Consider the following 25,938-nt stretch of genomic DNA (forward strand, 5'->3'; position numbering starts at 1 on the left):
ACTGGAACTGCTGTGATGAGTGGCTCAATTTGAGTGGCACCAGGAGACAGAGCAGCACTGAGCTCCAAGAGAACCGAGCCTTTCAACCCAGCAGTCTCAATCAGGAATTCTGCTTTTTGATTTATCTCCCCCGAACACAGGCCCTGCCTTCCCCAGTGTACCTACCAGCATCCCAGCTATAAAGCAAAGCAGGGACTGGCAGGATGGGGAAATGACTGAGGAGAGCATGAGCTGACCAAAACACTGCCAGGAGCAAAAATATCATTGTCTTTAATTGTGTGATCTGTGTTGTGGCTTGTGGCTCTTACACAGCAAGAATTAGCAGAGAACTTCCCTGTTCTGTGGGCTCCTGTTTTATTCACTCACCACCAGCAGCACTGCCTGGTCCTGGTATCCAGGCAGGAGGTGATTCCATTTCCATTTGTAAATCCCTTCACAGCAAATCATCAACACCACAGCTGCAGGCATCTCCATCCAGAGCACCTTCCACATCTATACCTGTTGGAGAATATGTCCAAGGTACAAGGACAACAGCTGTGGAAAGTGCAAGATGCCATCCCTGCCTTGGACAGACTCAGTGCAGCGGCTTTTCCAGCATTCATTTGGATTAACACACCAGAAACTCCTTCCAACATGGCTTTAGGTACTGGGCAAGGCTCAGCTGGCTGAAATATCAGTGCTCGTGGGCTACAGCACTGCCTTTCTCACGTCAGCCAGAGTACGGCTCCATTGTCACAAGCGCCAGCACTGCAGGTAAACTGAGTCACAAAATCAAAGGGCGGTGAGTGCTGCTGCTGAGAGTGCAGGGCAGGCTCAGCAGCGAGTACCGAGAGCCCTCTTCAGGCTGGAAAGAAAAACATAACAACAAATATCCCCAAAAATAGCTTTCCCAAGAGAAATTCAAGCCTCCAAGGCAGCCAGGGAGGGACACACAGCTCCCCACACCTGCAGGGCAGCAAAGCCCCCCAGCCCTTTGTGCTTCCTAATGTCCCAGCGAGCAGCACTGGCTGATGAGGCTGGACAAAGCCAATCCTGGGAATGTCACAGATCCAGTATGGTTTGGGTGGGAAGGGACTTTAGCGCTCTGCTGATCCCGGCGAGCGGCTGGGGACGGGAACCGGAGCGCGATGGGACAGCCGGGACGGGGATGGGAAACCGGAGTGGGACGGGACAGCCGGAACGGGGATGGGGAACCCCAGCGGGATGGGACAGCCGGAACGGGGATGGAGAACCGGAGTGGGATGGGACAGCCGGAACGGGGATGGGAAACCGGAGTGGGATGGGACAGCCGGAACGGGGATGGGAAACCGGAGTGGGATGGGACAGCCGGGACGGGGAAAAGGGGATGGGAACCGGAGTGGGATGGGACAGCCGGGCCGGGGATGTGGGGAACCGGGGTGGGATGGGGCAGCCGGAACGGGGAAAGCAAACTCCAGCGGGATGGGACAGCCGGGCCGGGGATGAGGAACCGGAGTGGGATGGGACAGCCGGGACGGGGATGAGGAACCGGAGAGGGATGGGACAGCCGGAACGGGGAAAGGAAACCCCAGCGGTGCGGGACAGCCGGGCCGGGGAAGAGGAGCGGCCCCGGCCCTTCCGCCGGCGGCAGGAAGCAGGAAGGGAGCGGGCAGGGCTGCGGGGAGCCCGGGCGGTGGGTGACCGTCGTGCGGCTCTGGTGGAGGTGGCTCGGGATGCAGGGTCCCCTTGCCCCGGGAGGGAGTCCCCCCGCCCGCTGTGCTCCCCCATCCCCAGCGCAGCGATGCCCCCGTGCAGGATTTTGGGCTGTTTGTCCCCAAAGAATTAATTACCCACCCATCCCAAACACAGCTTGGGTGGCTTCTCCCCGGCTTCGGGGCAGGCGCCATCCGTGGCTCAGTGTTGGGCCTGGCAGTGCAGGGTTGAGGGTTGGACTTGATGATCTTGGATGTCTTTTCCAGCCTTAATGATTCTGTGAATCCCACTCTGCCATCTCCTCTGCAGGTCTCTGCTCTTCTCCCTCCCTCCCTCCCTGTGGAGATGGTGGTCCTGCGGGCTGGGCTCTGCCCTGGCCTCACTGAAGACATGATCCAGCTTCTCAGGGACAGTGGCATCAGGACGGGTAACAGGGGTGGCATCGGGGGCTCGGCTCGGGGAACATCATCCCCCGAGCATTTGGTGGACCTGTGTCATCCCACATCCTGGGAGGGTGGTGGTGGTGGAATATCTTTCTGTGTCCTCCTTGCTGGATTTCTTCTGGGTCCTCCTGGATGGGTGCTGTGAGTAAGGGCTTCTCCAAAGGAGCAGGAGAGTGTAAGGACAGTGGTAGGAGATCCTTGCAGAGGCTCATTGAGGATTGATAAATTCTGGCTTTTTTATGGTATTTCAGGAGGGTTTGTACAGTCTTCCCTCTGAAAAATGCCCAACTTCTTGGAATGCTGCTCCCTGGGCACCTCCTGCCCTTAGAAAGGAAGGAAAAAGAAGGGAAGGAAAAGGTGCTGGGCAGCTCTTGAGCAAAACAGGGAAAATTTTTACCAGCTTTTCTCTCTACTCTGTTTTGCAAGAACAAATTTGTTCTGTGATGAGTGATGGGGAATCTCAGAGGACAAACTCCTCCACTCACAGTGTTGACAGAGGATCAGCTTTTCGGGATCAGCTGCCTTGTCCCTGCACAATCCCACAAGTCCCCAGAGGGCACAGCCACTTTGCTTGCTGGTGCAGGTTTTGTCTAAGCTGATTGTCTTCTGATGTTTGTGGTCTGACCATGTTTGGCTTCCAACCTCTTGTCCCTTGTGTTATTTGCAGTGGTGGACTTTGTGTCGTCAGACCTGGAGGATGTTGCCCAAAAGTGTTCCCTGTCTTACAAGGTAAAAGGTTCTACTCCTAACTCCTGGTTTAGCCAGGGAGCTCAGAGCTGTTTGGCTCATGGACAAGGATGGGCTTGGTCCTGGGAAGGTCTGGGGCCCTTCTGCAGCAGTTGGGCTGTTATCAGTCCCATTTCCAGACGTGCCTCTGCCCCCAGGCGCTGGTTGCAGTCAGACGTGTGCTCCTGGCCCAGTTCTCTGCCTTCCCTGCCAACGGAGCTGACCTCTACGAGGAGCTCAAGAGCTCCACTGCCATCCTGCCCACTGGCAGCCCAAGGTGGGGACCTCTCCCACCCACCAGCTCTGCCTGGGGCTGGGTTTGCTGCACAAGGCTGTGGTTGCCAGCACAAGCTGTGAATTTCATTCTCCAAACCATCCCCATGCACTTGTGTGCATTTGGGAAGGGGACTTTGAGGACAAATATCTGGGGACTGCTGCCTCCTGGTGCCATTCTGGCTGAAGGGGTGTTGATAATCCCACCTTGTGTCCATCCCACAGCCTGGACCAGCTGCTGGACTCAGGGCTGTACACAGGGGAAGTGATGGAGCTCATGGGAGCACCAGGCACTGGGAAAACACAGGTGAGTGGGGTGGAGGACAGGGGAGAGGACATAGGGTGAAGATGTCCCACAGAGGGACATGTGAGGGCTGGCTGACCCCCTGTCCCTGTGCCCCCAGGTGTGCCTGGGCATTGCAGCCAGTGTGTCCCTGGGGCTCAAGCAGCACGTCCTGTTTCTCGACTCCACGGGAGGTTTCACTGCCTCACGTCTGTACCAGATGCTCCAAGCCCGGACAGAGGATGAGGAAGAGCAGGCAAGTTCCCCTGGAGCTTGCTGTGAAACTCATTTTGCTCATTTGCCTGCCAGAAACCCCAGAGATGGTTTGTCTTTACAGCTCTGCCTTTGTCCTCATGGGCTTTTTTGCGTCCAAACCTTTCCTTCCATGGCCTGGTGGGTGCCATGCTCAGGACAGATTCTGCTCTTTGTTATTTTTCTTGGGAGAAGGGAGGGGCTTCCAGGACTTCCAGGACTTTGCTCCCTGAGCTCAATCCATGTTGCTTTTCCCTCAGTGAAATGGGGGCAGTAGTATTAATGGGGTGGAGGCAAATGTGGAAGAATAAGGGTCTGTGGCATGGTGTGAGTGCAGAGAGCTGGTGGCAGCTGGGGCAGGAGGAATAGGACAAGTCCTGGGGCAGGAGGAATAGGACAAATCCTGGGGCAGGAGGAATAGGACAAATCCTGGAGCAGGAGGAATAGGATAAATCCTGGAGCAGGAGGAACAGGATAAATCCTGGGGCAGGAGGAATAGGACAAATCCTGGAGCAGGAGGAATAGGATGAATCCTGGGGCAGAAGGAATAGGACAAATCCTGGGGCAGAAGGAATAGGATAAATCCTGGGGCAGGAGGAATAGGATAAATCCTGGGGCAGGAGGAATAGGATAAATCCTGGGACAGGAGGAATAGGACAAATCCTGGGGAAACTGAGGCTGTTTTTGTGCTGCAGCTGGAGGCTCTGCAGAGGGTGCAGGTACAACGTGTGTTCAACATCTACGAGGTGCTGAGAGCCTTGCAGGAGCTGAGGGATCGCCTCTCCCAGCAGGTAGGAGTGAGCCCTGGGGCCCCTCTGCCCTCCCCAGAGCTGCAGGGAGGGCAGCAGGGCTTGTGTGCCTGACAGGAGACTCCAGACTGCCTCATCCTGGGGCTGTTGGAGCCCCTGTGCAGCTCACAGCCTCCAGAAGTGCTGGATTTGTGACTCCACGTTGCACCCGGTGCCTCCTTGCAGGTGCTGAGCTCCACGGGACCTCTCAAGGTGGTGGTGCTGGACTCGGTGTCAGCTGTGATTTCCCCTCTGCTGGGTGGCAGGCAGTCAGAGGGTGAGCTGTGCTGGAATGGGGCTGGGGCAGGACAGATGTGGATGTGACTGTTCCCAGTTTTTCCCTTGGGACTGGATAAAAGGGGAGTGCTTGCAGTGTTGGCAGCAAACACTCCAGCTGGCTGTGGCCATGCATGCTCATGGCAGTGGTCTGAAACCCACCCAGGGGAGGCACTGGACTCTTTGCCCATAAATTAAAACTTCTCTTGCAGTGTCAGAAATACATCATGGCACAGTTTGCAGAGCTCCTCTGAGGCCCAGGCTCCTCTTCTCCCAGAAAAGACCATAAATCAGAAGTGAGGATGCCAAGGAGCCCTCTCAAACACCTCCCAGAGGGTCTTGCACAGCTGGGTGGCAGCCAGTGCTGTCACAGGAGGTCCCCTCACAGCTGAGGGCTGCAGGAAATGCAGCTGTGAGCTGGAGAGATGGGTCCTGTGCCTGCTAAATCAACCAGGCCTGCTTTGTCTGGAGCTCCTGATGCTTTTGTAGGATTTTTGACCTTCTTCTAAGATAGGAAAGGATGGGGAATGGTCCAGTAAGGTGTCCATAAACACAAGTGCTGGCCCTGAATCCAGTGCTGATGCAAATCCAGATGTCAGCTGCTTCAGGGTGCACTTTGGGGGCTGATCCCTGACTGCCAAATGCTTTGTCCTGCTCCAGGTCTGGCCCTCATGATGCAGCTCTCCAGGGAGCTGAAGACCCTGGCCAGGGAGTTCAGCCTTGCTGTTGTGGTGAGTGTTGCTGTGCTTTGTCCTTCCTGTGCTGGTGTGTGGCAAGGAGCCACGGGGAGGCTCTGGAGCCAGAGGCCTGAACCCCCCAGTGCCCTGCTCCCTGCCATCTCTGCTGCCTGCAGATCTCTTGTTCCAAGCACGGGACAGGAGCTGGGCTGATCTGCTGCCTCCTGCTCTTGCTGTCCTCAGCCGTTCCCTGGGTTGAGCCAGGCTGAGTTAAGTCCAGGCAGGTTGAAAGGCTGCTTGTGTTTATTTTTGATACCACACCATTCATTTAAGGGGCTGGCCAGCTTCCTGGGTAACCTCTTGGTCACCTTGCAGGAGCTGCAGGGCATTGCATCATCCCAGAGGAGCTGCCAAGGGCCCTGCTCTAGCCTTGCACAGCTCTTGGCCATTGCACCAGACAGGTGGGTGGGACCACAATTAATGTGTCTGAGCAGGGAAGGCCACTCCAGAAGATGGTGGTCTGCTGAGCCTGGCACTGGAAGGTGTCAAGACACCCCATCTGCCTTTCATTCTGGTCAAACGACAAGGACAGGGTGTGGAAGGACATTTGGAGGCCCCAAGTTAAACCTTGTGGTGACTTCAGCACCAGGAGTGATGCAGCCTGCAGATATGAGAGAACTCCCTGAGCACTGCTCTGGGCAATTACCTGGGCTGTGCTCAGAGGGGGTGGCAGAGGAGCTGAAGGAGAAGGAAAAATCTTCCTAGAAGAAGCAGCCTGGCCAGGATTCCCTGGTGACCTGCAGTGTGTCACTACACGGGGTGGCACTGCTGTCCCAGGCACTGCTGAGTGTGTTTGTGTCACTATGGAGTGTGACACAGGGCAAGCACCAGGACTCCATCAGAACCCTGTGTAGGCTCATTTATTAAAGCAACATCTTGCCTTTGTAGTTTTACAGGATATTTACATTTGCTTAACAAACACATACACTGCCCATTGGTCATGAAAAAGAAACAAAACTCTCAATAGGTGAAAAGGAGCCACATCACTCTGTGAGCCAACCAAAGTCCAGATCTTTCTATTTTCTCTCTTTCTTCTTATTATGGTGATAGCCTTGGTACCTTCCTTGAGAGAGATACCAGGCTTTCCTTATCTTCAGGAAGCCTTCACTGGCTCACAAGAACAGCACAAAAATGTCTTTCCTACATGTTTGTGCTGCAGGTGACCAACCAGGTGACAAGGGACAGCAGCAGTGGCCCACTGAAGCCAGCCCTTGGCCGCTCCTGGAGTTTCGTGCCCAGCACCCGCGTGCTGCTGGAGAGCAAAGGAGGCCCCTGGGAGAGATCCAGCACACAACGGGCAGCTTCCCTGGCAAAGTCACCCCGGCAGGTGAGGCTGCCTCCATCCATCCATCCATCCATCCATCCATCCATGAATCCATCCATGAATCCATCCATCCATCCATCCATCCATCCATCCATCCATCCATCCATCCATCCATCCATCCATCCATCCATCGTCTGGGATTGGCCCTGGCTCTGTGGGCTGGGGCAGGATCCAGCCTGGCAGTGGGACAGCAGCCTGTGCAGCCTGGCTGGATGCTGCAGAAGAGCAGAGCAGAGCATCTGCTGCCAGCAGCCTCTGGTTGCTCAGTTTCTAAGCAGGATAAATGAGTGGCACTATTGGATTTGCAGGGGATGTGCCAACAAAGGCAAGAATGATGAATCTGACTCCATCTTATCAGAAGGCTGATTTATTACTTTATTATAGTCTATTATATTAAAGAATACTAAACTAAAGAACAGGATACTTAGAGAAGGCTAAAAGATAATAATGAAAACTGGTGACTCTCTCCAGAGTCCTGACACAGCTTGGCCCTGATTGGCCAAAGAGTGAAAACAACTCCCAGCAGAATGCAATGGAACAATCAGCTGTGGGTAAACAATCTCCAAACACATTCCACATGTGAGCACAACACAGGAGAAGCAAATGAGATAAGAATTGTTTACCTTTTCTCTGAGGCTTCTCAGCTTCCCAGGAGAAAAAACCCTGGGTGAAGGGATTTTTCCAGAGAATGTGAATGGCACATGGCAGCACTTCCAATCCAGGTCACTGTGTTCCTGCTGTTGGTCTCACTCTCCTGATGGTGTGTGGGCAGTCAGGGTCCTGTGGAAATGGCTCTGACACCTTCAAAGCTGACTTCATCTTGAGGCCTGCCTGTGCACAGGCAGCATGATAGAGGGGTCTCCTCCAGCCAGGTCTTATCAGCTCTTGGAGATCTGTACCACACCCGAGATAGCTCAGCCACCTCAGATGGCATAAAATCAGCAGGATGGCTTCTCTGGCAGTGCTGAAAACAGAAAAGTGTTAATAAAAGGCAAAATAACAAAGCTTTTTACAGAGAAAACACAAGCCGGGGCAAGAGGTTCTTGCTCCTGGTAAAGCACCCACAAAAGTGATTTGTTCCTTTGTTCTCTTCTTTTTCTAGTAAATTGCTTAGGTGGGGCTTTTTGCCTCTTGTCCAATTGGCTATCCTTAAGTTTGAGGTGAACTCCCCAAGGTCCTATGAGGTGTCTTTTTACCTAATTGAGGAGAGAAACTTCTGGGCTTTTTTCCTTTTTAAGGAGACAGAGGATAATTTGCTCACTCCATCAACAAGGGGCACATTCCTACATCAGCACTGCCTGAGCCTCCTGGCTCTGAGCCTGCTCTGCTGCTTGATCCAAACAGATTTGGGTATGGTGGTGTTCTAGGCAGTGAAATGCATCCTGGCTGTGCTAAATGATGGTGTGTCTGAGGATGTCTCAGAGCAAGATGTTCTTTCTTTGCTAAATTGCATTGTCTATTTGTACCTCTGCATTCAGCAGACCCAGTTAAAACAGGGGTACCAGCAGCAGGCAATCCTTGGGGGGGGATTAACTGGGACTTTTGGCTCTGAGACAGGAGATGGAGTGATGAAGAGTCCAGCAGTGTGAGGATAAGCTTTGCTCTGCTCCTCCTTGCAGCCAACAGGGATCCAGGTGGAGCTGGACATTGGGAATGGTGACGTGTTGGAACCGAGCCTGGTGACACCCACACAGGGGCTCTGATGGGCTGGAGCAGCAAATGCCACAAGGTTCAAGAGAGCTGCACCAAAGCAGGCAAGCACTGAAGGTTTTACAAGCTGGCTGAGAGTCCTGCAAGCCTGGGAAAGACCAACAAGAAAAATCTCTTGTTCTTCTGCCCCGTGGAAAAACTGAATGTGGGGTTCCCTGGAGACCTCTGTGCCTGCAGTGGCTGGGCTGGGAGGGCAGCAGGACAGGTCCTGTCCTTGCTGCAGGCTTCTCTTCACCCCCCAGAGTGCTCAGGTGGTGTTTGGGATCAGCTGCCTTGTCCCTGCACACCCCACAACTCCCTGTCCTGGTTCTGCTCCCCCATGGCTCCCTGCCCTCTGGAGTTCTGATCAGCCTTGGGCCCACAGTGGGCTTGGTTCAGAAATAAAAGGAAAAAAAAAAAGCTGTTGCACATTGCTGTGGTTGTTGAGAGCTGGAATTCAGTTAATGACAGCTGCTCTGAACTTAATTAAAATGTTGAGCAGGCCTGGGCTGCTGATGAGCAGGGATTTAATGAGATGCTTGATCTTCCCTTCTCCCCAGAGGAACACCAGGCCCTGTGGGGACCTGCTGGTGTTTTTGGGGCACAGCTGGGCTGTGCAAAGTTTTGCTGATAACTGATGGAGGTTCTGATCTGGCTCAGCTGAGGCAGATGGGTCCTGGCTGGCACCAGCTGGCCCTGCTGGATGCTCAAGGACCTATTCAATTGCATGTGGTGATGTTTAAAATAATCTTGCCCTGCTCCAGTGCTTTCCAGCTGCTCTTGTGTGCTCTTGGCAACCTCCTAAGGAGAGGGGAGGCTTGGATGTGGAGTTTCCTCTTGATCCCAGATGTCTCAGATGCCCTCAGTTTAGGAGACCTCCTTGGCAGGTGAGCTGAGCCATGGTTTGCACTTCAAGGCAGCTGATGGAGAATTTGGGGGCTGGGACTAATTAGGGCATGCTCATTAAACTAATCACACAGCACCACAGCTGCTGGAGCACTCTAAGGCTGTGCTTGGCACATTAAATACATATTTTTTTTTTACTGAATACTTTTAAAAGTTGTGTATTTATTTGCATTTCTGGGCTCTCCAGGCTCAGGAGGGGAGGTTTGGCTGTAGGGATTGCAGCCTGGTTGTTGGGGTGAGGAGGAAGAGGATGGTGTTCCTGTCTGCTGGAGACCTGTGCTGACGTGGCTGGAACTTACAAGCAGAAATTTACCTTATTAGCTAATTTCTCGTTAGTTAATTCCTTGCCAGCTCCTCTCTTGGAGCTGTGGATGAAGGGGTGGTGCCCACACATTTTAATTCCTAATTTATCTCTCTGCCTGAGGTTCTGCAGGGGAAGCAAAGCTCTTGTAGGGGAGTGTGGAGCAGGGAAGAACCCAAATAGAAACCTCTGGGGTTATATTTGAACCAAGAGGGCTTTCCAGATGTTTCCTTCCCCTAACCAGCAGGATGAGGAGAGGAACAAAATGCTCTGAGCCCTCGTTAGAGTCAGCATGAGACCAACCACGTGTGCATCCTCCCTGTGATCCCTGAGAAATGACAGGAGGAATTCCAGCCTTGCCCAGGGAGTCACAGGGAGGTGACTCAGCAGGGACAGTGCCAGTCTGCCAGGAAAGGTGATGGGGTGAGCTCTGGGCTCCTTCAGAGCTTTCATTGGGATAATTCTGACTGGGGGGGGATTTTCTCTCCTTGGCATCCAGCTAATGGCAGCTGTGGGAGTTTTTTCCCTTTTGGGAAACATTTGGGGCCAGGCTGGGTTTTGTGTGGAAGCTCTTCTGCTCCCAGGTGTGCTGTGGGGTCACAGGGGTGTGCTGTCACACAGGGGTGTCCTGAATTTCTGGCTGTGTTGCTGCAGGGGAGGTGTCGCTGTGGCTGCTGGCTGTTTCACAGTGTGGGGACGGCAGGAGAGTTCAGAGACTCTCTTACCCCACCTGGAAAAACCTGACTTCCTGCTCAAGCTCATTTGCCCTAAATTTGCATAGTAAAATCAGGCTTAAAGGAGTTTCTGACCTAAATATCCTCATTCAGCCTTTCCCCTGCATGCTCAGACAGGCCCTCCTGCAGCTCTGTAATGCAGAACTCATTATATATATATATATATATAATGAGTATATATATATATTATAATATATATATAAAAATATATATATATATGTATTATATATATATATATATATATATATATATATATGAGTTCTATAGATATATATAACTCATAACTCAGGATATTATTTTTCTCTGCCTCTTCCCAATGCCCAAAACAGCTGGAAAACCTCTGGAAAGGCTTGGAGCAGGGCAGGGAATCCCATCCCAGGACAGGCAGGGCACCTCTCACTCTGAGCAGCAGAGATGCCTTTTGGCACTAAGGGCTTATTTGTCCTTTTGTACATATTTTTATACATATAAAAATATATATTTGTATATAAAATACACATATAAAAACATATATATATATTTGTATATAAAATACACATATAAATGTGTGTTTACATGAATTGTGTGCATGTGTGCATGTGTGTGTGTATGGGCTGTGTGTCCATGTCTCTGTGAGTCTGTATCTCAGTATAAGAGGACAGGAGTCTCAAGCTGTGCCAAGGGAGGCTCAGGTTGGACATTGGGAGGAAGAAAAGGTGATTATGGGATGTTTTCCATGCCGACTGATTCTGTGATCTCTCGGTGTATTCTCCCTTCCTGTGTGCACCCAAGGGACTCCCCCAGCACACAGGAACCCCACAGTGTTCTTTCTTTCCTTCTTTCTTTCCTTCTTTCTTTCCCTCCTTCTTTCCCTCCTTCTTTCTTTTTCTTTCTTTCTCCTTCTCCTTTCTTTTTCTTCTACTTCTTCCTTCTTCTTCTTTCTTTTTCTTCTACTTCTTCCTTCTCCTTCTACTTCTTCCTTCTCCTTTCTTTTTCTTCTACTTCTTCCTTCTCCTTCTTTCTCCTTCTTCTTCTTTCTTTTTCTTCTACTTCTTCCTTCTCCTTCTACTTCTTCCTTCTCCTTTCTTTTTCTTCTACTTCTTCCTTCTCCTTTCTTTTCCTTCTACTTCTTCCTTCTCCTTTCTTTTCCTTCTACTTCTTCCTTCTCCTTTCTTTTCCTTCTACTTCTTCCTTCTCCTTTCTCCTTCTTTCTCCTTCTTCTTTCTTTTTCTTCTTCCTTCTCCTTTTCCTTCTTTCCTTCTTTCCTTCTTTCCTTCTTTCCTTCTTTCCTTCTTTCTTGTTCTTCTTCCTCCTCCTCCTCCACCTGCCCGAGGCGGGTCTCGAACCCGCGGTTCCCGGACCGCGGAGTCCTCCCGTCCGCCAGGGGGCGCGGCTGCCCCGCCCGGCTGCCCTGGGGCCGCTCCGTGCCCCGCGGGCAGTTGCCATAGCGCCGCCGCCGCCGAGCGCAGGCACCGGCACGGGTCCGCCCGTTCCAGGCCCGCCGGCCTCGCCGCCACCCGGGACGCGGCTCCTCAGGGGCAAGGTGAGGCGGCTGCGGCGCTGCTGGGGTCGGGGGCTGCCAGGTGTGAGGGCTCGGCGGGGCTGAGGGGGCTGACAGGGTGTGGGGGGGAGCTGGCAGGTTCGGGGGTGCAGAGGGGGCTGGCAGGTTTGAGGGTTTTGGAGAAGCTGGCAGGGTTTGGGGGTGTGTGTGAGGGTTGGGGGTGTGGGGCAATGGGGGCTGCCAGGGTAGAGGAGGATGGATGGGGTGGGGTGGGCGCAGGTAAATGTGGGGTCCGTGAGGCCGTGGAGCTGTCACTGAGGGTTATCCAGGAGCTGTAATGGCTCTGGAGTGGGGTGTTGGTGAGTGTAGGGGGACAGAGGGCACAGGGCAGGGGGAACGGGGCTGCTGCAGCACCCGGGTTTTGTTTTGGGGTGATGGGGTCAAAGGGTTCCCTCGCAGGGTTTCCCTAATGAGGGGGAGTGGGACTCTGGTGCAGCCTCTTTTTTCGTGTTTAAGAGTGGTGATGAGTAACTCTTCCCTTTCTGAGTTCTGCTCCCACAGGGCCTCTGGGGTTTAGAAGGTTGTTCTGCTCAAATTGCTATGAGAGCTGAGGAATTCTGGATAAGCACCAGCCTTCTGTAGAGCTCTCTGCTCACATTATTGTCTCTTTGCATTTTAGCATGTCCAAAGGTTAATTTGGTGTTAAAGACCCAAATAATTTCCTTCTCTGCTCAAAACTGGGGGCGTGCTGCAAAGTGAAAGCTGAGCCAAGTCCTTCCTTTGCTGCAGAAAGCAAAAGTTGAGAACATAAAAGTCCCCGAGTGTCCTTCTGAGCAGTTTGTTCCTTGTAAGCAGGTCAAGGTGTTTCCTGTGGGGGAAGTATTGACTCATCCTCGGGTTTCTCAGCAGTATTTTGGTGTCTGCAGGTTAATAAATGCCAGCTCTGCAGTGAGAGCAGAGTCCTGCCTGAGTCTCCCCAGGTGAAAAGGCTGAGGATGGACAGGCTCAGTGTTTGACCCTGTGATAAAGAAGCAGCTGCACTCCAGAAATAACTCAGGTGTTTTCCAGCACTGCAGGGACAGCTGGGCGTGCTCAGTCAAGCATTAAAGGTAGATAGGAAGGGTTTAATTTTCTGCTCCTTGCATTAAGCTGTGCTCAGGGTAATGTTTAATTGGCTGAAGGGGTTTATTTGTGTGTTTCAGTTGAGCTCACTTCCTCCTCTCTGACACACAGCCTGTCCTCTGTGGGGAGCACAGGATGCAAGCTCAGATGTTGGTTTGGGGACCTGTGGCACTTCTCTCTCCTTTCTGACCTCACTGTGGAGCTGGTGAAGAGCTTGGTGGATCTCCAAGGAGCTGTTTTAGCTCTCCATATCATTAGGATGGGAGGTGATGGGTGCATTTTAAGGTGGTGTTTTATTGGGCATTTTATTGTGTTTACACTCTGGGTTGTATTTCAACACTTCCAGGCTCAGATTTTGAGACAGATGATCATTAAGGCATGGACATGATTGTATAAACAAAAAGAGTTTTAATCCTTTGTTTTCCCACTGTTCCCTCATTTTTCCAGAGCTGAGGAATAGAACAGAAAGCTGTGATGGGCTTTAAATATTTCCTACAATTCCAGATCCTTGGTTTTTCTACCTCCACCCATCAAATACTGAATTTCCTTAACTCTTTTGTGCCCATAGTGATGGAGAGCGGGATCTTACAGTCCTTCTCTGTAACCACAGTTGTTTTTGGTGGCACAATTGGATCTAATGAACCAACACAATCACCTTTGGCTGTTGTGTTTCCCATTGGGAATCCTGGAGCAGGCTTATCCAGCTGCAGCACTCTGTGCCTGCACATCCACTCAGCTGTAGCCACTGAGCTTTTAATTAAAGGCTGATTGCCTTGACAGTGGTGCTCATGGGCTAATGCTTAATTGCTCAAGTTTTTGCTGAATTTGGGATAGTTTTGAAGTCCTCACTTAAGTGTTGTGTTTAATTGTAGAGTAGAAAAAGTAGGATGGCTTGCAGTGAGGCTCAGTCTTTCTCACTGGCAGGTACCATGTGATTTGGCTCCTAAAATGGGAGCTGAATGCCCTGCTCTGCACTGGGAGCACAAAGGAATCAGAGATGGGAGTTTTTGGGAGGTTAGTGGTCACTAGTTGAGTTTATGACTGAAATCTGTCTTCTTCACATCTTCAGTTTTCTGTTTACTGCTGTTGGTTTCAGTGTGGGTTTGTGTTGTTTTGTTTGTTTGTTACATGGTGTAATTTTCACTTCTTGTGCAACTTTGCACCACAGCTTGTTGTCATTAACAAGTGGGATTGTAAACTCTTCAATTAGGCTGGAGCATGAGCTGAGCTGCCAGTGCTGTTGTTAAACCTGTGGTGTGGACTTGGAAGCAGTTTTTGCCTGGAGGGGTGGAAGCAGATTTCCATGGTGTGCCTGCTCTGTGTCCTGCTCAGAGGGGCAGTGGAGCTGGGCAGGCTGCAGTTTGTGTCCTCAGGTCTGCCTGGGTGCAATGCTCTCCTCACCTAGGCTGGGTTGGTTTTACTGTAGCAAAAAATGGTGTTTAATTAGGATTAGGCTACTTTCCTGTCCTTTCCAGTGGGTTTTCATAGGATATGGAACCACAGAGTGGATTCCATAGAACCCACTATTCTGTTAGAGTGGGAAAACCTTAAGGATCACCTAATTAAAGATCCCCTGGCTCCATCTCTTCTCTAAACTTTCTGACCAGTCCTGATCTGAAGATATGAAAACACATTGAACCAAGTACTTGTGCTTAATGAAAGACGCTGTGGGCAGCAGGGTAATGAGAGCTGCAGGGAAGTGTGTGCATGTGGCCCTTTTTTGGACACAGCTGTGTGTGACCTGCTGCTGGGCAGGGACAGGGGACCTCTGGGCAGTTCAGAGAAATTGGTTCTTTTGTCCCAGCTCTGACTGCAGCCATAACCCAGCTGTACCTGGATGATGCTGGAGTCTGAGCTGGTGCAGCCAGAGCCCTGCTGAGGTCTCTCTCCCTACCTGTGCCTTGTGCTCTGAACTTCCATGGATTTTCCTGGTGCAGGTGTTCCCCCAGCCCTGCCCTGCTTGCCCATTGTGAAACCCCAGCCTGGCTCCTGCTCCCCAGAGTGATTCCAGTCATTATCCCTGCCAGTCCCTCTCTGTGCTTTCCCGTCCTGCTTCCCTCCCCTTCCCAGGGACTGTCCTTACAAAACCCAGGGTTGGGAGTGTGAACTTCCCTGAGCTGGCGTTCAGGGAGCAGGGAATGCTTTGCAGGGCTGAGTGAGTGGAATCTCTGTTTCACAGGTGGGGACAATCCAATCCTGTCACTGCTGGGCTGATGTCAGGACCAGGACTCACCTGCAAGCAAAGGTTTCTAACCCCCTGCTGGTAGGTGCCTCTCAAGTTGATTAATTTAGTGTTCAAGCAACATTGCAAGGTTGAAAAATTACCCTCTTCTCTAAGAAACCAAGAGTGTGACAGTCAAATCAAGAATTCAGATTTTGTATGAGGTTTTTCCTTCTTTCTCAGCTGGTTTCCTCAGAACTGAGATGGCTCATTCTAACCTCTGAAAGGCCTTTCTGGCTTGTTCCATTTATGCTCCCATAAGGGACTTTCTTTAGAAAGAATTGTTGCTCTGAGATGCTGTTAATTCTTCTCAGTGCCTGTAAAATCTACAACTTCTTCACATTAATTGCTCTTGAGGTTTTCAGTTTACTCAAAAATATTAACCAGGCTTCTTTCTCTAATGCTCTCTGGCTCCTCTGCCAAATAGTCTTAGAATAGGAATTTCCACATTTTATTTTGGTGGAGATTAAAACATTCATTAAATGTCAGCTTTTTTTTAATGCTGCCACCTTTTTATTTATATTCAGAAGGTTGTGGGATGTGCTTATAAGAATATACTTAAGGAGCATATGCTTTGAATCTTTTAGTTTAGGCTGATGTTAAGTGAGATTTGAAACTCATTAAATGTAATTTCAATTTAAAATACTCTCTTTTGGGAGCAGCTTGTTGCATGGTAACCTCTGCTGCAAGAAGGATGGTTCCTTTGGGCATTGTATATTCTATATATACACACGGATGACTTCAAATTGCAGTGTCACAAGTGGCATCACTAAATCCACACCGCCTGAGTTTTTATTGCTTTGGCTTTTGCCCAGATGAGTCAGAACTGCATCCCACAGAATTCCAGACTGAAACTGATGTGATGCTACTTTTTGTTGATGCCAAAATACCTTGCTCAGAGCAAAATGACTGCTGGCACCAGAGGATGGCTGCCAGGTGTCCTTCCCCCAGGGGCTTGGCTTGCTGACATCCCTCAGATGAGGAATTCCTGTGTTTGAGGTCATCCTCCAAGGGGTTGCATCATGCATTAATAAGTTTGCTTCCATGGATGTGCTGGTGCTTCCCAGGGCTTTGCCTGGGCCATGGAAAGCTGCTTTTCTACTTGGAAAACTTGCCAGCAGTGCTGTCCCTGGGCATGGAGGGGGATAAGCAGCAGCTTCATGCTCTGCTGTAGTTTGGTGTTAAATAATCATGGCCAGGCTGGGAGCACAGCTGGTGCTGCAGCTCTGAGGCAGTGAGCAACTCCTCCTCTGTGGGATTGCCTTTGAATGTGGTTTATGTGTGTCTTAAAAAGGAGCTTTTATTCATCTGCTGGAATAGATTTCTTTATAGACACTTGAATTTGATAATCTGAGGAAAAACAGGCCTCTGTTCCTGAATGGTTTTTAAAATGACAAATAAATGGTTAAAAGAAGAGAAATCTCTGTTTAGATTAACAAAATGACTTTTTTTCTTACTGAATCCATAAACCTCTTCCTATATATGTGCCTAGCAGTCTGGTCTAGCAGCAGAGATGGATAGAATGTCAAGCTTGATAGATTGTTGGAGCTGGTTTTTGGTAGTTAAACAATAATGGAGCTGTTGTGTGCTTGCAGGGAAACACTGAGCTCTGTGTGCAGACTTCAGCCTGGAGAAAGTTCCAATTGTTCCAGAGAAGGGAGAGTTCTAAAATGCAGCTTCTGTGGCTGGTGGCACAGCTGGCCAGATCCCTGCCTGTCCTGAGGCCCTTGCACAAGCATTGCAGGAGAGTTTGGAAACAGTTTATTTTTCAGATTCCAAGTGAAATGTAGATTTCCAAGTCCCCTTTGACTGTATAATCCAAAGAGTAGAAATCTCAGCTGGTTTTTATGTAGGGGCTGTTTCAGCTCTTGGAGCTCAGGCCCAGGTTCCTGCCAGTCAGACAGAGGCTGAGATTGCATAATCCATGCAATCCTGGTGTCTCTGAGATGGAAAAGCTGATCAATTGTTGATCAATTGTTGCAGGGGATCCTGGAATTCCGTGTCAGCTCAGTCACACCTCATCTGTCACTCTGCATCTTCTTGTGCACAGGGCTCTGGGGTAGGAGGAGCAAGATTTTGTCTCTAATGCAGAAGAGAAACAAGAGGGAGTTGAAACATGAATTTAATAAAAATAAAGCCCAAACCATCAGTGTCCTTTTTGGGAAACTACTTTTCTATTCCTGCTGTTATTTATACTATTTGTTACTTGCTCCTTTGACCTGAATACGCATCACAGATGGATTTTTGCAATGGAAATACCTGAGGAATTCATTCTGAGTGAAGGAATTCCTGGAAAGGACTGAAATAGTTGTTCAGCTCCCTGCCAGGCTTCAGGAGTAACCTGGAATGCCTACAGGGTGTGCAGGGAGAGTGCAGCTGGAATTCAAAGCACCTATAAATGACTGCTTGTGTATGGCAAAATAACACACTTAAAAAGAAATGCTGCAAGTGTTTTGTTTCTATCTGACTTCAGAGGCACCTTAAATCTGCAAATAACCTTATCTGATCACCCTGATACCATCTCTGGACTCTGCCATGGCTGAAAACCTATGTCAGGGTTTCAGCTGTGTGTGTTTCAGAGAGAACACACAACACATTTAATGCAGTTTTGCCATTTTGGTCCCTTGGAACCCTTAGCATTGCATGATTTCAGTTTGTTCAGCTCTTGCTGTGGTAAAGGCCATTTCTATCAGGTTTTCAAACAATGTGTTCAACTGCATATAATGAAGCCTTTTCATCCAGCAGAATGTAGGCCAGAGCCCAGGCTGGGTCATGAAAGGCTTTACTTTGTCTGAGGGAAGTAAGATGATCATTCTTGGAATGAGTCCTGTCTCCCTCAGTGCTGCTCTGCCCAAAGCCAAACTCCCTTGGTAAGATGTTGTTCTGGAGGCCTGAGCTTGCTTTTTTACTTCTAGATGTGGCTCTTAATAACATCAGCTAAAGCTTTCACTGTTCTGGCAGGAATAAGAGATGCAGGCTTGACATTAAATCCAATACATGGTGGTATTTCCTAAAAATTCCCTTAATGAAAGAAAATATGTACTGTCCACTTAATCAGCCTTAATCCTTGATATTTGACAAAATAATCTAAATGTATTGACAAAACCTTCTAAACTTCTAAGGGAAAGGGTTTTTATACAACATGTACAAAAGATTTGAGATCTAAAAGCCTTGATGTTTTCCTGGCCTGCAGTTTGACAGCATGCTGCCTCCTTCACACCTTAAGTCCCAAGAATGTTTGTCTTTGTTGTTTTGTAGTGTTTTTTTAAAATGCCACATTTGTCAGTAAAGCTTTTTTTTAAGTTGAAATGCCCCTTTAATTAAAAACAAGCTTCTTTTTCTGCATGTTGGCCATAATTTTCCTTGTGAACCGGGAAAGAGTTCAAACAAACAAACAAAAAAAGCCACAAGAAATGAACAGGACTTGCATTGTCTTTTGCACTTATGTCAAACATGAATTTGGCCTCAAAATCATCTTGCTTTATCCTTTTTTTTTTAATATTCTGTGTTGTAAAATTGTTAGGATGCTCTGCAGAATTGCAAGGGGGTTGTTCACTCACCTTTCTTCCCTTAAGTGCCTCACTTCTATGAGCTCTGCAGTTCTCTGAAAGTATTTAATTCCATTATGAATACAGTACTGCTTTAAAGAAATGAATTATTGATTCCATTCCCTGATGGGGCATTATCTGTATTTTGTTTATGGAAGACTCAAGCACAGAGAACTGAAGTGGCCCAGACTCACAGAGCTGGAAACTGCAACTAAAAATCCTCACCCTGAATTGTCCCACATTATTTATTTCATTACTATTCTGAAAATAACTTCCTAATGATATTTTTTGAAATTTGGAGTTTAATTTTTCTTAATAGGATTGTGTGGTATCTGATTTTTTTTTTTTTGTGTAATCAAAAATGGGTCAGTTTCTGCTGAACTCTATTGAACTGTGGAAAGTAGAGTTTAAAAGAGAAGAAAGGTCATGCTGATGTTATCAGGTCAGTGGTGGAAAAGATTGTGTCACAGGGAACTTCTTACTGGCAGCAATCCTGCCTGGTTGGGCTGGAATGTCAGATAAATTGTTGTTTGTTTGGGATCTGAGGACAGAAGTGAAGATGTTTTGAGGTTTTATTTAAAAATACTTATTTTTTGTTGTTAGAGGGCTGTGTGAAGGTACAAGACAGCTTATGGTGTTCCCAGCCTCCACGATAGTTGGTCTGGTTTTATTCTTCATGCCCCAACACCAGGATTTAGTCTAATATGGAAATCTTGTCTGTCATTTCACAAAGCAAAAAAAACCCCAGAATGGAAAGAAATGCTCCTGCCAGTTACAGAGAAGCAAAATGAAAATGTGATGGTGCCTGTGTACTGCAGAGGTTGAAGAAAAAACCCCAATAGAAGGTGAATTTAAAAACTCAACCCAAACGAAGTAGATTTATTGGTTTCTAAACTCCAGTGGTTTCTGGAGCACTGACTCACGATGTCTGAATGCCTGGGCTTGCCAAAGCCTGCACTGAAATGTGACCCTGCTGGCTTGGGCCATATATGGGAAATGTCCCCTTGTGACAAAGGCGGGGACTCCAGGAGCTGCAGGTCCCTGGCTGAAGCTTTCCTTACCTGCTGTGCTCTCAGTCTGCTGTGAAATCAATGACATCCTCTGGGTTGGATCCCACTGGGTGCCACGTTCAGCACTTTCTGTTGGATCCCGTGAGTTGGGTGGGTTTAGGTGAGCTCTGCCATCCAAGGATGCCCCTCCTGCCCTTCTTGGTGCTGCACACAGGTGATTAAAAGGCTTGACAAAGAACTGAAATGTTCTGCCATAACTGATGCATAGAGCTCTGGCAATAAAGGAGAATTGCCTTTTTTTGGATCATGGCTTTAGTTCATAGAGACAAATGTTTACTTGAATGGTTTGTGAGCTCTTGAAGAATCTCCTCAGGATGTGCCCCCTCAACTCAGCAACCAAAACCATGGGACCAGATGGCTGTTGGGTTTGTTCATGTTTCTGTTTGAATAAGGGCCAGATTTCAGGCTGCTTTGTTTTGGATTCCTCAGACCTTAATGTTCTGCAGAGATTGAGGCTGGAGGGAGAGAGGCACAGCAGCCAAACATCGATGGTGGTGAAGGAACCCATGGAGAACCTTCCAGCCCTGGAAACAAACACTGCAGATAGTTGGAAATGGACTTTTCCACAACATCTGCCCCATGAATGCTGTAGGGAGTTCATGCTTGTCCTGCTGCCACACACTGGCTGCTGAGGCTTGAACTTTTCCTGTTTTCAAGCTCTTCTCCTGGGCTGCATGCAGGCAATTCTGAATATCAAATGCTTCCGTGCTAAATGGAGATTGGCACAGGAATGATATTTATGGAAATGCTTTAAGAGTACAACTTCAAAGTACCTCTCAAAGTTCCACCTGTATTAACTTCCTTCAGATGAGAGTGGGGTATTTTCCCTTGTCCACAGATAAGGTGGCTAAACCATAAACAAACTCACTTTTTTATGGCGCTGTCTTTTGTTATCTCAGGAACAAAACCAGTCCTCAGGTTTGTACTCAACATCCTGGACCTTTTTTTAACTGCTGACTAATTTCTAAGTATTTCTGCAGCCTGGGAGGGCAGAACTTCCCACACTGTGTCAGATGTGACGTGTGTGCTGAAGGAGAAGATCTGCAGCTGCATTTTATTCTATTTCAGCACCTAGTTTGGATTTGAATTCAGATTAATTTGGAATAGGCATAGCTATGAAATGAGTCTGCAGTGTTTGTACTTGTTATGATGTGCCTCAGTTATATACATCCAGATCTGTTTCAGTCCAGCCAAATAAAAATTATCTTTTTTCAGGCTCCAGTTAAATAGGTTAGAGGTTGCCTGCCAGTCTGCACAGAGCTGTGGTGCATCCAGTCCTGCTGCACGTACACTTTTCCACTTGTATAAATTCCATGGGCTTTAGCTTCATTTTCTACCAGCAGCTCCTGGAATAAGGTGGGGAGAAGAGTAGGTTTGGCATGTGAGGAATTTTGAGACTGTATTTTGATTTTGGAGGGGTGAAATTTAGAAGTTTACTGGTTAAAAATAAACCCATAGCTTGGTGTGATAAGTAATTTCCAGGATTTCCAACTGGTGTTGTAATTTATCAGCAAACACTCTGAATTTTGGGTGCCTGAGACACTGTGATAGCCCAGAGTCTGTGGAGCTTTAGGGCCAATTGTAATCCCAGTTTCAGGGAAATGTAATTTAATGTAATTCTGGCTAGTCTTTTCCATCCCCAAATTTGAGGAGCTGTATCTGGGCTAATGCACCTCTCTCCTTTCAAATGCCCCCATATCCTTGTGCTTTATTCCAAAGCTGAACTGTTGGTGAATATGTAATTTATGCAGTTGTCATAATGAAACAGGATGTGTAATTGTGCCAGGGATTCCAATGGGAATAGCTTGATCTCTTTTTACCTGAAGTAGGGAACTTGAGATGTGATAAAAATACAAATTCATATCCTTTCTCCTCCCCTTTTTTCTCCAGCTCCCTGAATTCCCCCATTTAGGAGAAGGGTATCATGAAACCATCTACCAGTGGTTACCTTCTCCCCTGGTGCAATCACCTTCCAGCAGAGGGGATTCCAGGCTGTTCCCTGGTTAAACTGTGGATCTGCTCCTGTTTGTTTGCAATACCCAAACACTGAAGTCACTGGGTCCACAGCAGTGTTTTGCAGCACAGCAGAAACTTATTTTCAGCAAGGTTCTATTCTGGGCATTGTAAAATGTGCTGAGAGAGGGAGGTATTTGTAGTGTGGAGAGGAGGAGGAGGAGGAGGAAGACTCCCTGAAAAGCTCCTGCTGTGCCTTTGGAGCCTCTTTCTGACTTCCAGGTGGGCACAGATCCAGGAAACCTCCCCAGCTGTCAAGGAAGAGTGGCTGAGGTGGGTTTTGAGATGAGATCTGGATGGGATGGACCCTTCCTGGAGAAGGGCTGGTCAGGGAAGCTGCACAGTTACTTAAATGTTCAGGTTCTCATTGAGAATTTATTGCTGTCTATTGGAATTACAGTTTTAGCTGTGACCCATGCAGCTGAATCCAGGAAAACCTGTGAGGAAAGGAATAAATGAAGAGAAAAATCCAGCATGGAGTTTTTTCTCCATTTGAAAAGGACTGGTTGAGTTAGGAGGGGATAGTCCAGGATTCCTGGACTGCTCCTTGCTGACATTTTGGTGGAGAGCTTCCACTTTCAGTGGCACTTTTGGGTGTGAGACTAAGGATAGAGACACAGCCAGCCATGCAGGATGCTGGGAATGGTAACAAAACAGCACTCTGGAATCTTGCTTCTCCAGAGTGTCCTTTCTTCTCCTCCTGACTTGGTTCATGCTATAATTACAACTGACTTAACTCAGCCTTGCTGATGAATATCAAACCGGTGTGAAGAGCACAGCAGCTTTTGGAATTGTTGTCCAGCATAAGAGGAGAGTGGAAGGGAGATAAGCCCAAGGTCATGGTATGTCCCTTGGGAACAGGTATGGGACTAAGGAGTTGAGATAGACTGGGTAAGAAAAATAATTTTCTAAAATCACAAGATTTCATGAATGACTTTGTTTTGGTTTCTGTTAACTTGCTGGGAGAATGTCACTGACTTGCAAAAGAAAAAGGCAGTTGGCTTTCCATCTTGGCAGATGTCTTGAAACCTAATTACACTTAATAGCAAAAAGAACTTTTTATCTAAATCTTTTTCAATACATAAAATGCAACTTTGGGTTAAAATAAACAGTTTACATTAAAATAATACTCACCCCAGGTATCCAGTTCCTTACAAAACAGGATTTCCAAGCTTCTCATGTTGAAATGGAGGAAATTTGGTGTTGTGCTACAGAGGAGAGGGAAAGTGGGCAAGAATTGAGTTTGCAATTCCAGGTGCAAAGCTGGGAGTCAAGTGAGAAGGTGTCTGTTTTGGAATTAACTTTCTGAGCAATGCTCTATAAATCCCACAGCTTTCTAAAACCAATTTCTCAATTTCAAATGGGAATTGCAGCTCTCTAGTTTCAAAGAGGTGCTTGAAGCTGGGATCCTTTGTGCTTGTAACAGTGCTGCTGGGATTTCAGGTGGAGATGTGTCTGTAAACCTCCTGAACATCATCAGCTGTTGCTGGCAGTACTGATAAGCACTCTACAGCTGCAAAATGCTCTTGGAATACCTGCTGGATTTTTGTCATGTATATAAGAACTCGTAATTTTCCTCTCAGCTAAGCCAGTTTTCCAAGGGCTTACCTGGCAAAGGGTCTGCTCAATGTAAGCCAGGTTAGAGCAGCATAAAAGGGGCTTTGTGTGCACCATGGTTTCCTCTGTGCCACGCCAGTGGGAGGTGATTTTTGGTGCTTCTCTGGGCTCAGCAGCAGCTGAAGGCGTTCCAGCAGAGCTGTGTGTGGCTGTGCTGAACGCCTGTGGCCCCGTTCCAGCTTTTTCCTGCTCTGCCTTGCACCCTGCCCCAGCGGGCTGCCCTGTTTACTCTCTGCTCAATGGATGTCACTTCCTTCATTAAAATGCTGGTGCGTGGCCAGGTCCCTTCCTTTGGGCTCCCAGCAATCCAGCTGTGCGCCACGCTCGGGATCTGCTCCTGCCTGCATGCTTGGGATCTGCTGAGCCCACACACCCAGGAGGCTTTTGGAGGCATCTCCAGGGTGCAGAAGCACAGGTGCAGCTGTGTTGAGGAGGGGCTGAAGATGGATCATTGCTGCTGGGCACAGGCTGCGCTTCCAGTGCCAGCCAGGGCCGTCCCGTGAGGAAGGTGTAGGCAGCGTCTGGAATGGGGTGCCAGTGCCAGCCTGCTCTGGGCAGCCTCTGGACATGAGGATGTGGGTGCTGTTCAAGGGCAGCCCCTGATGTGCCTGGCACTGCAGGCACTCCTGGGTGCACAGGATCACAACCAAAGGGACACAGAAGCCCTGGACGCCCTGTTCTGTGCGGACTGACCTGAGCTCTCTGCCTTTGTAGCTGACCAAGGTCTCACCTGACGAGTTTTAAACTGACATCAGAGTTGCTGATCAGACTGGTGAGCAATTAAATGTTTGTCTTTGTTGCATATTTAGATGATTAGAGATGATGGGAGATGTCTCCAGGCTTTTGGAAGGCACAGCACAAAATGGAAAAGTGTTTCCTTCTTCCATAACACAATTTCTTGTGTCTCCCCCACCTGAATGCTCCTGTTTCTAGCTGTGATCCAGTGCTGGTATTTATTTACTCATTTTTTCAAGGTGTGCATGCTGTCACCTTGGGCAGGTGAAGTAGTACCTTTACTCATAAACATATTTTTTCCTATCCCTACATAAAAACCTGACAGTTTCAGTCCAGTTATTTTATACAGTAAATCAGATGTACATTCCTGGTGACAGATTTGTGTCCCATCTCTTCTTTTCTCCTGCTCTGTACTGGTTGAGACATCACGTCTGCAAATGTCATGCTCAGACTGGCAACCTGCTTCCTTCCCTTGTCCCTTCTGCAAGTGGCTCATTTGCTGACTTTTCCAGCTGTCCCAACATATGGCTGCTCCCATTTATCATAATTCAGGTCTGTGCCTGGAAAAAAGGCTGATAAAAATAATGCTTTGTGCATAAGTGGCATTTGAGCAGATTATTCTATAGCTCTGTTACCAAGCAAATACTGTTTTTTTGACCTTACTATGAATTCAGTTTGGAAGTGGTAGGTCATTAGTGAAACTAATTTTAGCAAGGCATTTCTTATCAGTGCAGGTTTGTTGAAATAAAAAAAAAAGTAGTAAATTGTAACAATGAGCAATTGTGCAACACTATTAATGGAGCACCAAGGTGGTTAACTCATTAAATACTTCAACCATTTCAAATAGCATTCATCAAAGTGAGATCTGATCCATTTTGCAGGGATTAATAACAAAAATAGTAATTTTAAAAGAGACCTATCAATACATGAGTATTTTAAAGCCACACTGTCTCTTTCTGGCCTCTTGAACAATTTCCTTGATCTTCAAACTACTGGAAGTGGCAGGAACAAATGATTTTGTGCTCAGCATTATCCCAGGGTTGGTGTGTGGTGTTGAAAGTTGTCTCACTGCTGTTGTGGAGGAGTGTTCTGGTTTGAAAAGGAAGTGACTTTTTTGGGAGGTTTTCATTCTGAGTTCTGTGTGTTTCTTTTATATAGTTGTAGGTTAATAAAGGTTTTTTTCTGCCTTTATTCCTAAGTTGGAGCCTACTTTGCTCTATTCCTGGTCACATCTCACAGCAGACATCAGGGAGAATATATTTTCACGGGGCTGCTGGCATGACAAGGACACAGAGCCTGTGTTGGTGTGGAGCAGCTGCTCTCTGCAGGTCCTGAAGGCTGTGGAAGGTTCTGGAGGGGAAGGGAAGGGGGGAGTCTCTCCACGGGTGAGGGGCAGAGAGGAGCTGGGTGTTTCGGGGAGCTGATGGAGCAGCAGCTCATTGTGGTGAGCAGGGCAGGCTGAGCAAACAGCACTGCAGGGAAGCTGGCCCTGCCAGAGCTGCCCTCTTGCACCTCCCTCCCTGCCTGGCACCCAGCTCCATCTGCAGTAGCCTCGAGGGTCACCAGCCCTGCTGTTCCAGTGGTTAAAGGCCTCTCAGGAGCAGAACTACTTGCTGCTATGGTTTCTTCTTGTGTGGGAGTGGAATCAGCTGCTCCTGGGAGCTCAGCTCCTTTTGATCCCTTGATTCAAGTGTCTCCTTGGTGCTGCTGCATTCCAGCTGCTGAATTC

The 25,938-nt window shown here is 48.4% G+C and overlaps 3 protein-coding genes across 6 annotated transcripts in view; 2 read left to right on the top strand and 1 right to left on the bottom strand.

Moving 5' to 3' along the window:
* Positions 1–943: 943 nt before the first annotated feature.
* RAD51D (RAD51 paralog D) lies at positions 944–9,501 on the top strand. Of its 2 annotated transcripts, XM_036394903.2 has the most exons (11): positions 944–1,052; positions 1,981–2,098; positions 2,782–2,843; positions 2,999–3,117; positions 3,339–3,420; positions 3,518–3,652; positions 4,344–4,439; positions 4,623–4,713; positions 5,373–5,443; positions 6,609–6,776; positions 8,393–9,501. In XM_036394903.2, exons 1-11 carry the CDS (start codon positions 1,011–1,013, stop codon positions 8,474–8,476), a joined length of 1,068 nt encoding a protein of 355 aa, XP_036250796.1. In that variant the 5' UTR covers positions 944–1,010; the 3' UTR covers positions 8,477–9,501. The 2 variants fall into 2 exon arrangements, with proteins under 2 accessions (XP_036250796.1, XP_036250795.1); XM_036394902.2 differs by lacking the exon at positions 944–1,052 and having other exon boundaries at positions 1,889–2,098.
* Positions 9,502–11,277: 1,776 nt separating this feature from the next.
* On the bottom strand, positions 11,278–11,673 carry LOC129046912 (uncharacterized; the record flags this gene model as incomplete). The annotated part of the gene is made up of 2 exons (XM_054517056.1): positions 11,278–11,325; positions 11,587–11,673. Coding segments are annotated over 2 exons (135 nt in total), but the record flags the coding sequence as incomplete, so codon positions are not given.
* Positions 11,674–11,861: 188 nt separating this feature from the next.
* Positions 11,862–25,938, top strand: part of RFFL (ring finger and FYVE like domain containing E3 ubiquitin protein ligase) — a 29,320-nt gene continuing 15,243 nt past the window's right edge. The window contains exons 1-2 of one of the 3 annotated variants that reach the window (XM_054517005.1): positions 11,868–11,925; positions 15,185–15,268. The gene's annotated coding sequence lies outside the window, so the exon portion shown is untranslated. Of the gene's footprint in view, positions 11,926–15,184; positions 15,269–23,820; positions 24,247–25,938 lie in introns of those variants that run through there. The other 2 variants (XM_036395300.2, XM_036395301.2) reach the window with 2 other exon arrangements.

This window comes from Molothrus ater, chromosome 21, assembly GCF_012460135.2.
Source record: "Molothrus ater isolate BHLD 08-10-18 breed brown headed cowbird chromosome 21, BPBGC_Mater_1.1, whole genome shotgun sequence".
Classification (NCBI taxonomy): Eukaryota; Metazoa; Chordata; class Aves; order Passeriformes; family Icteridae; genus Molothrus; species Molothrus ater.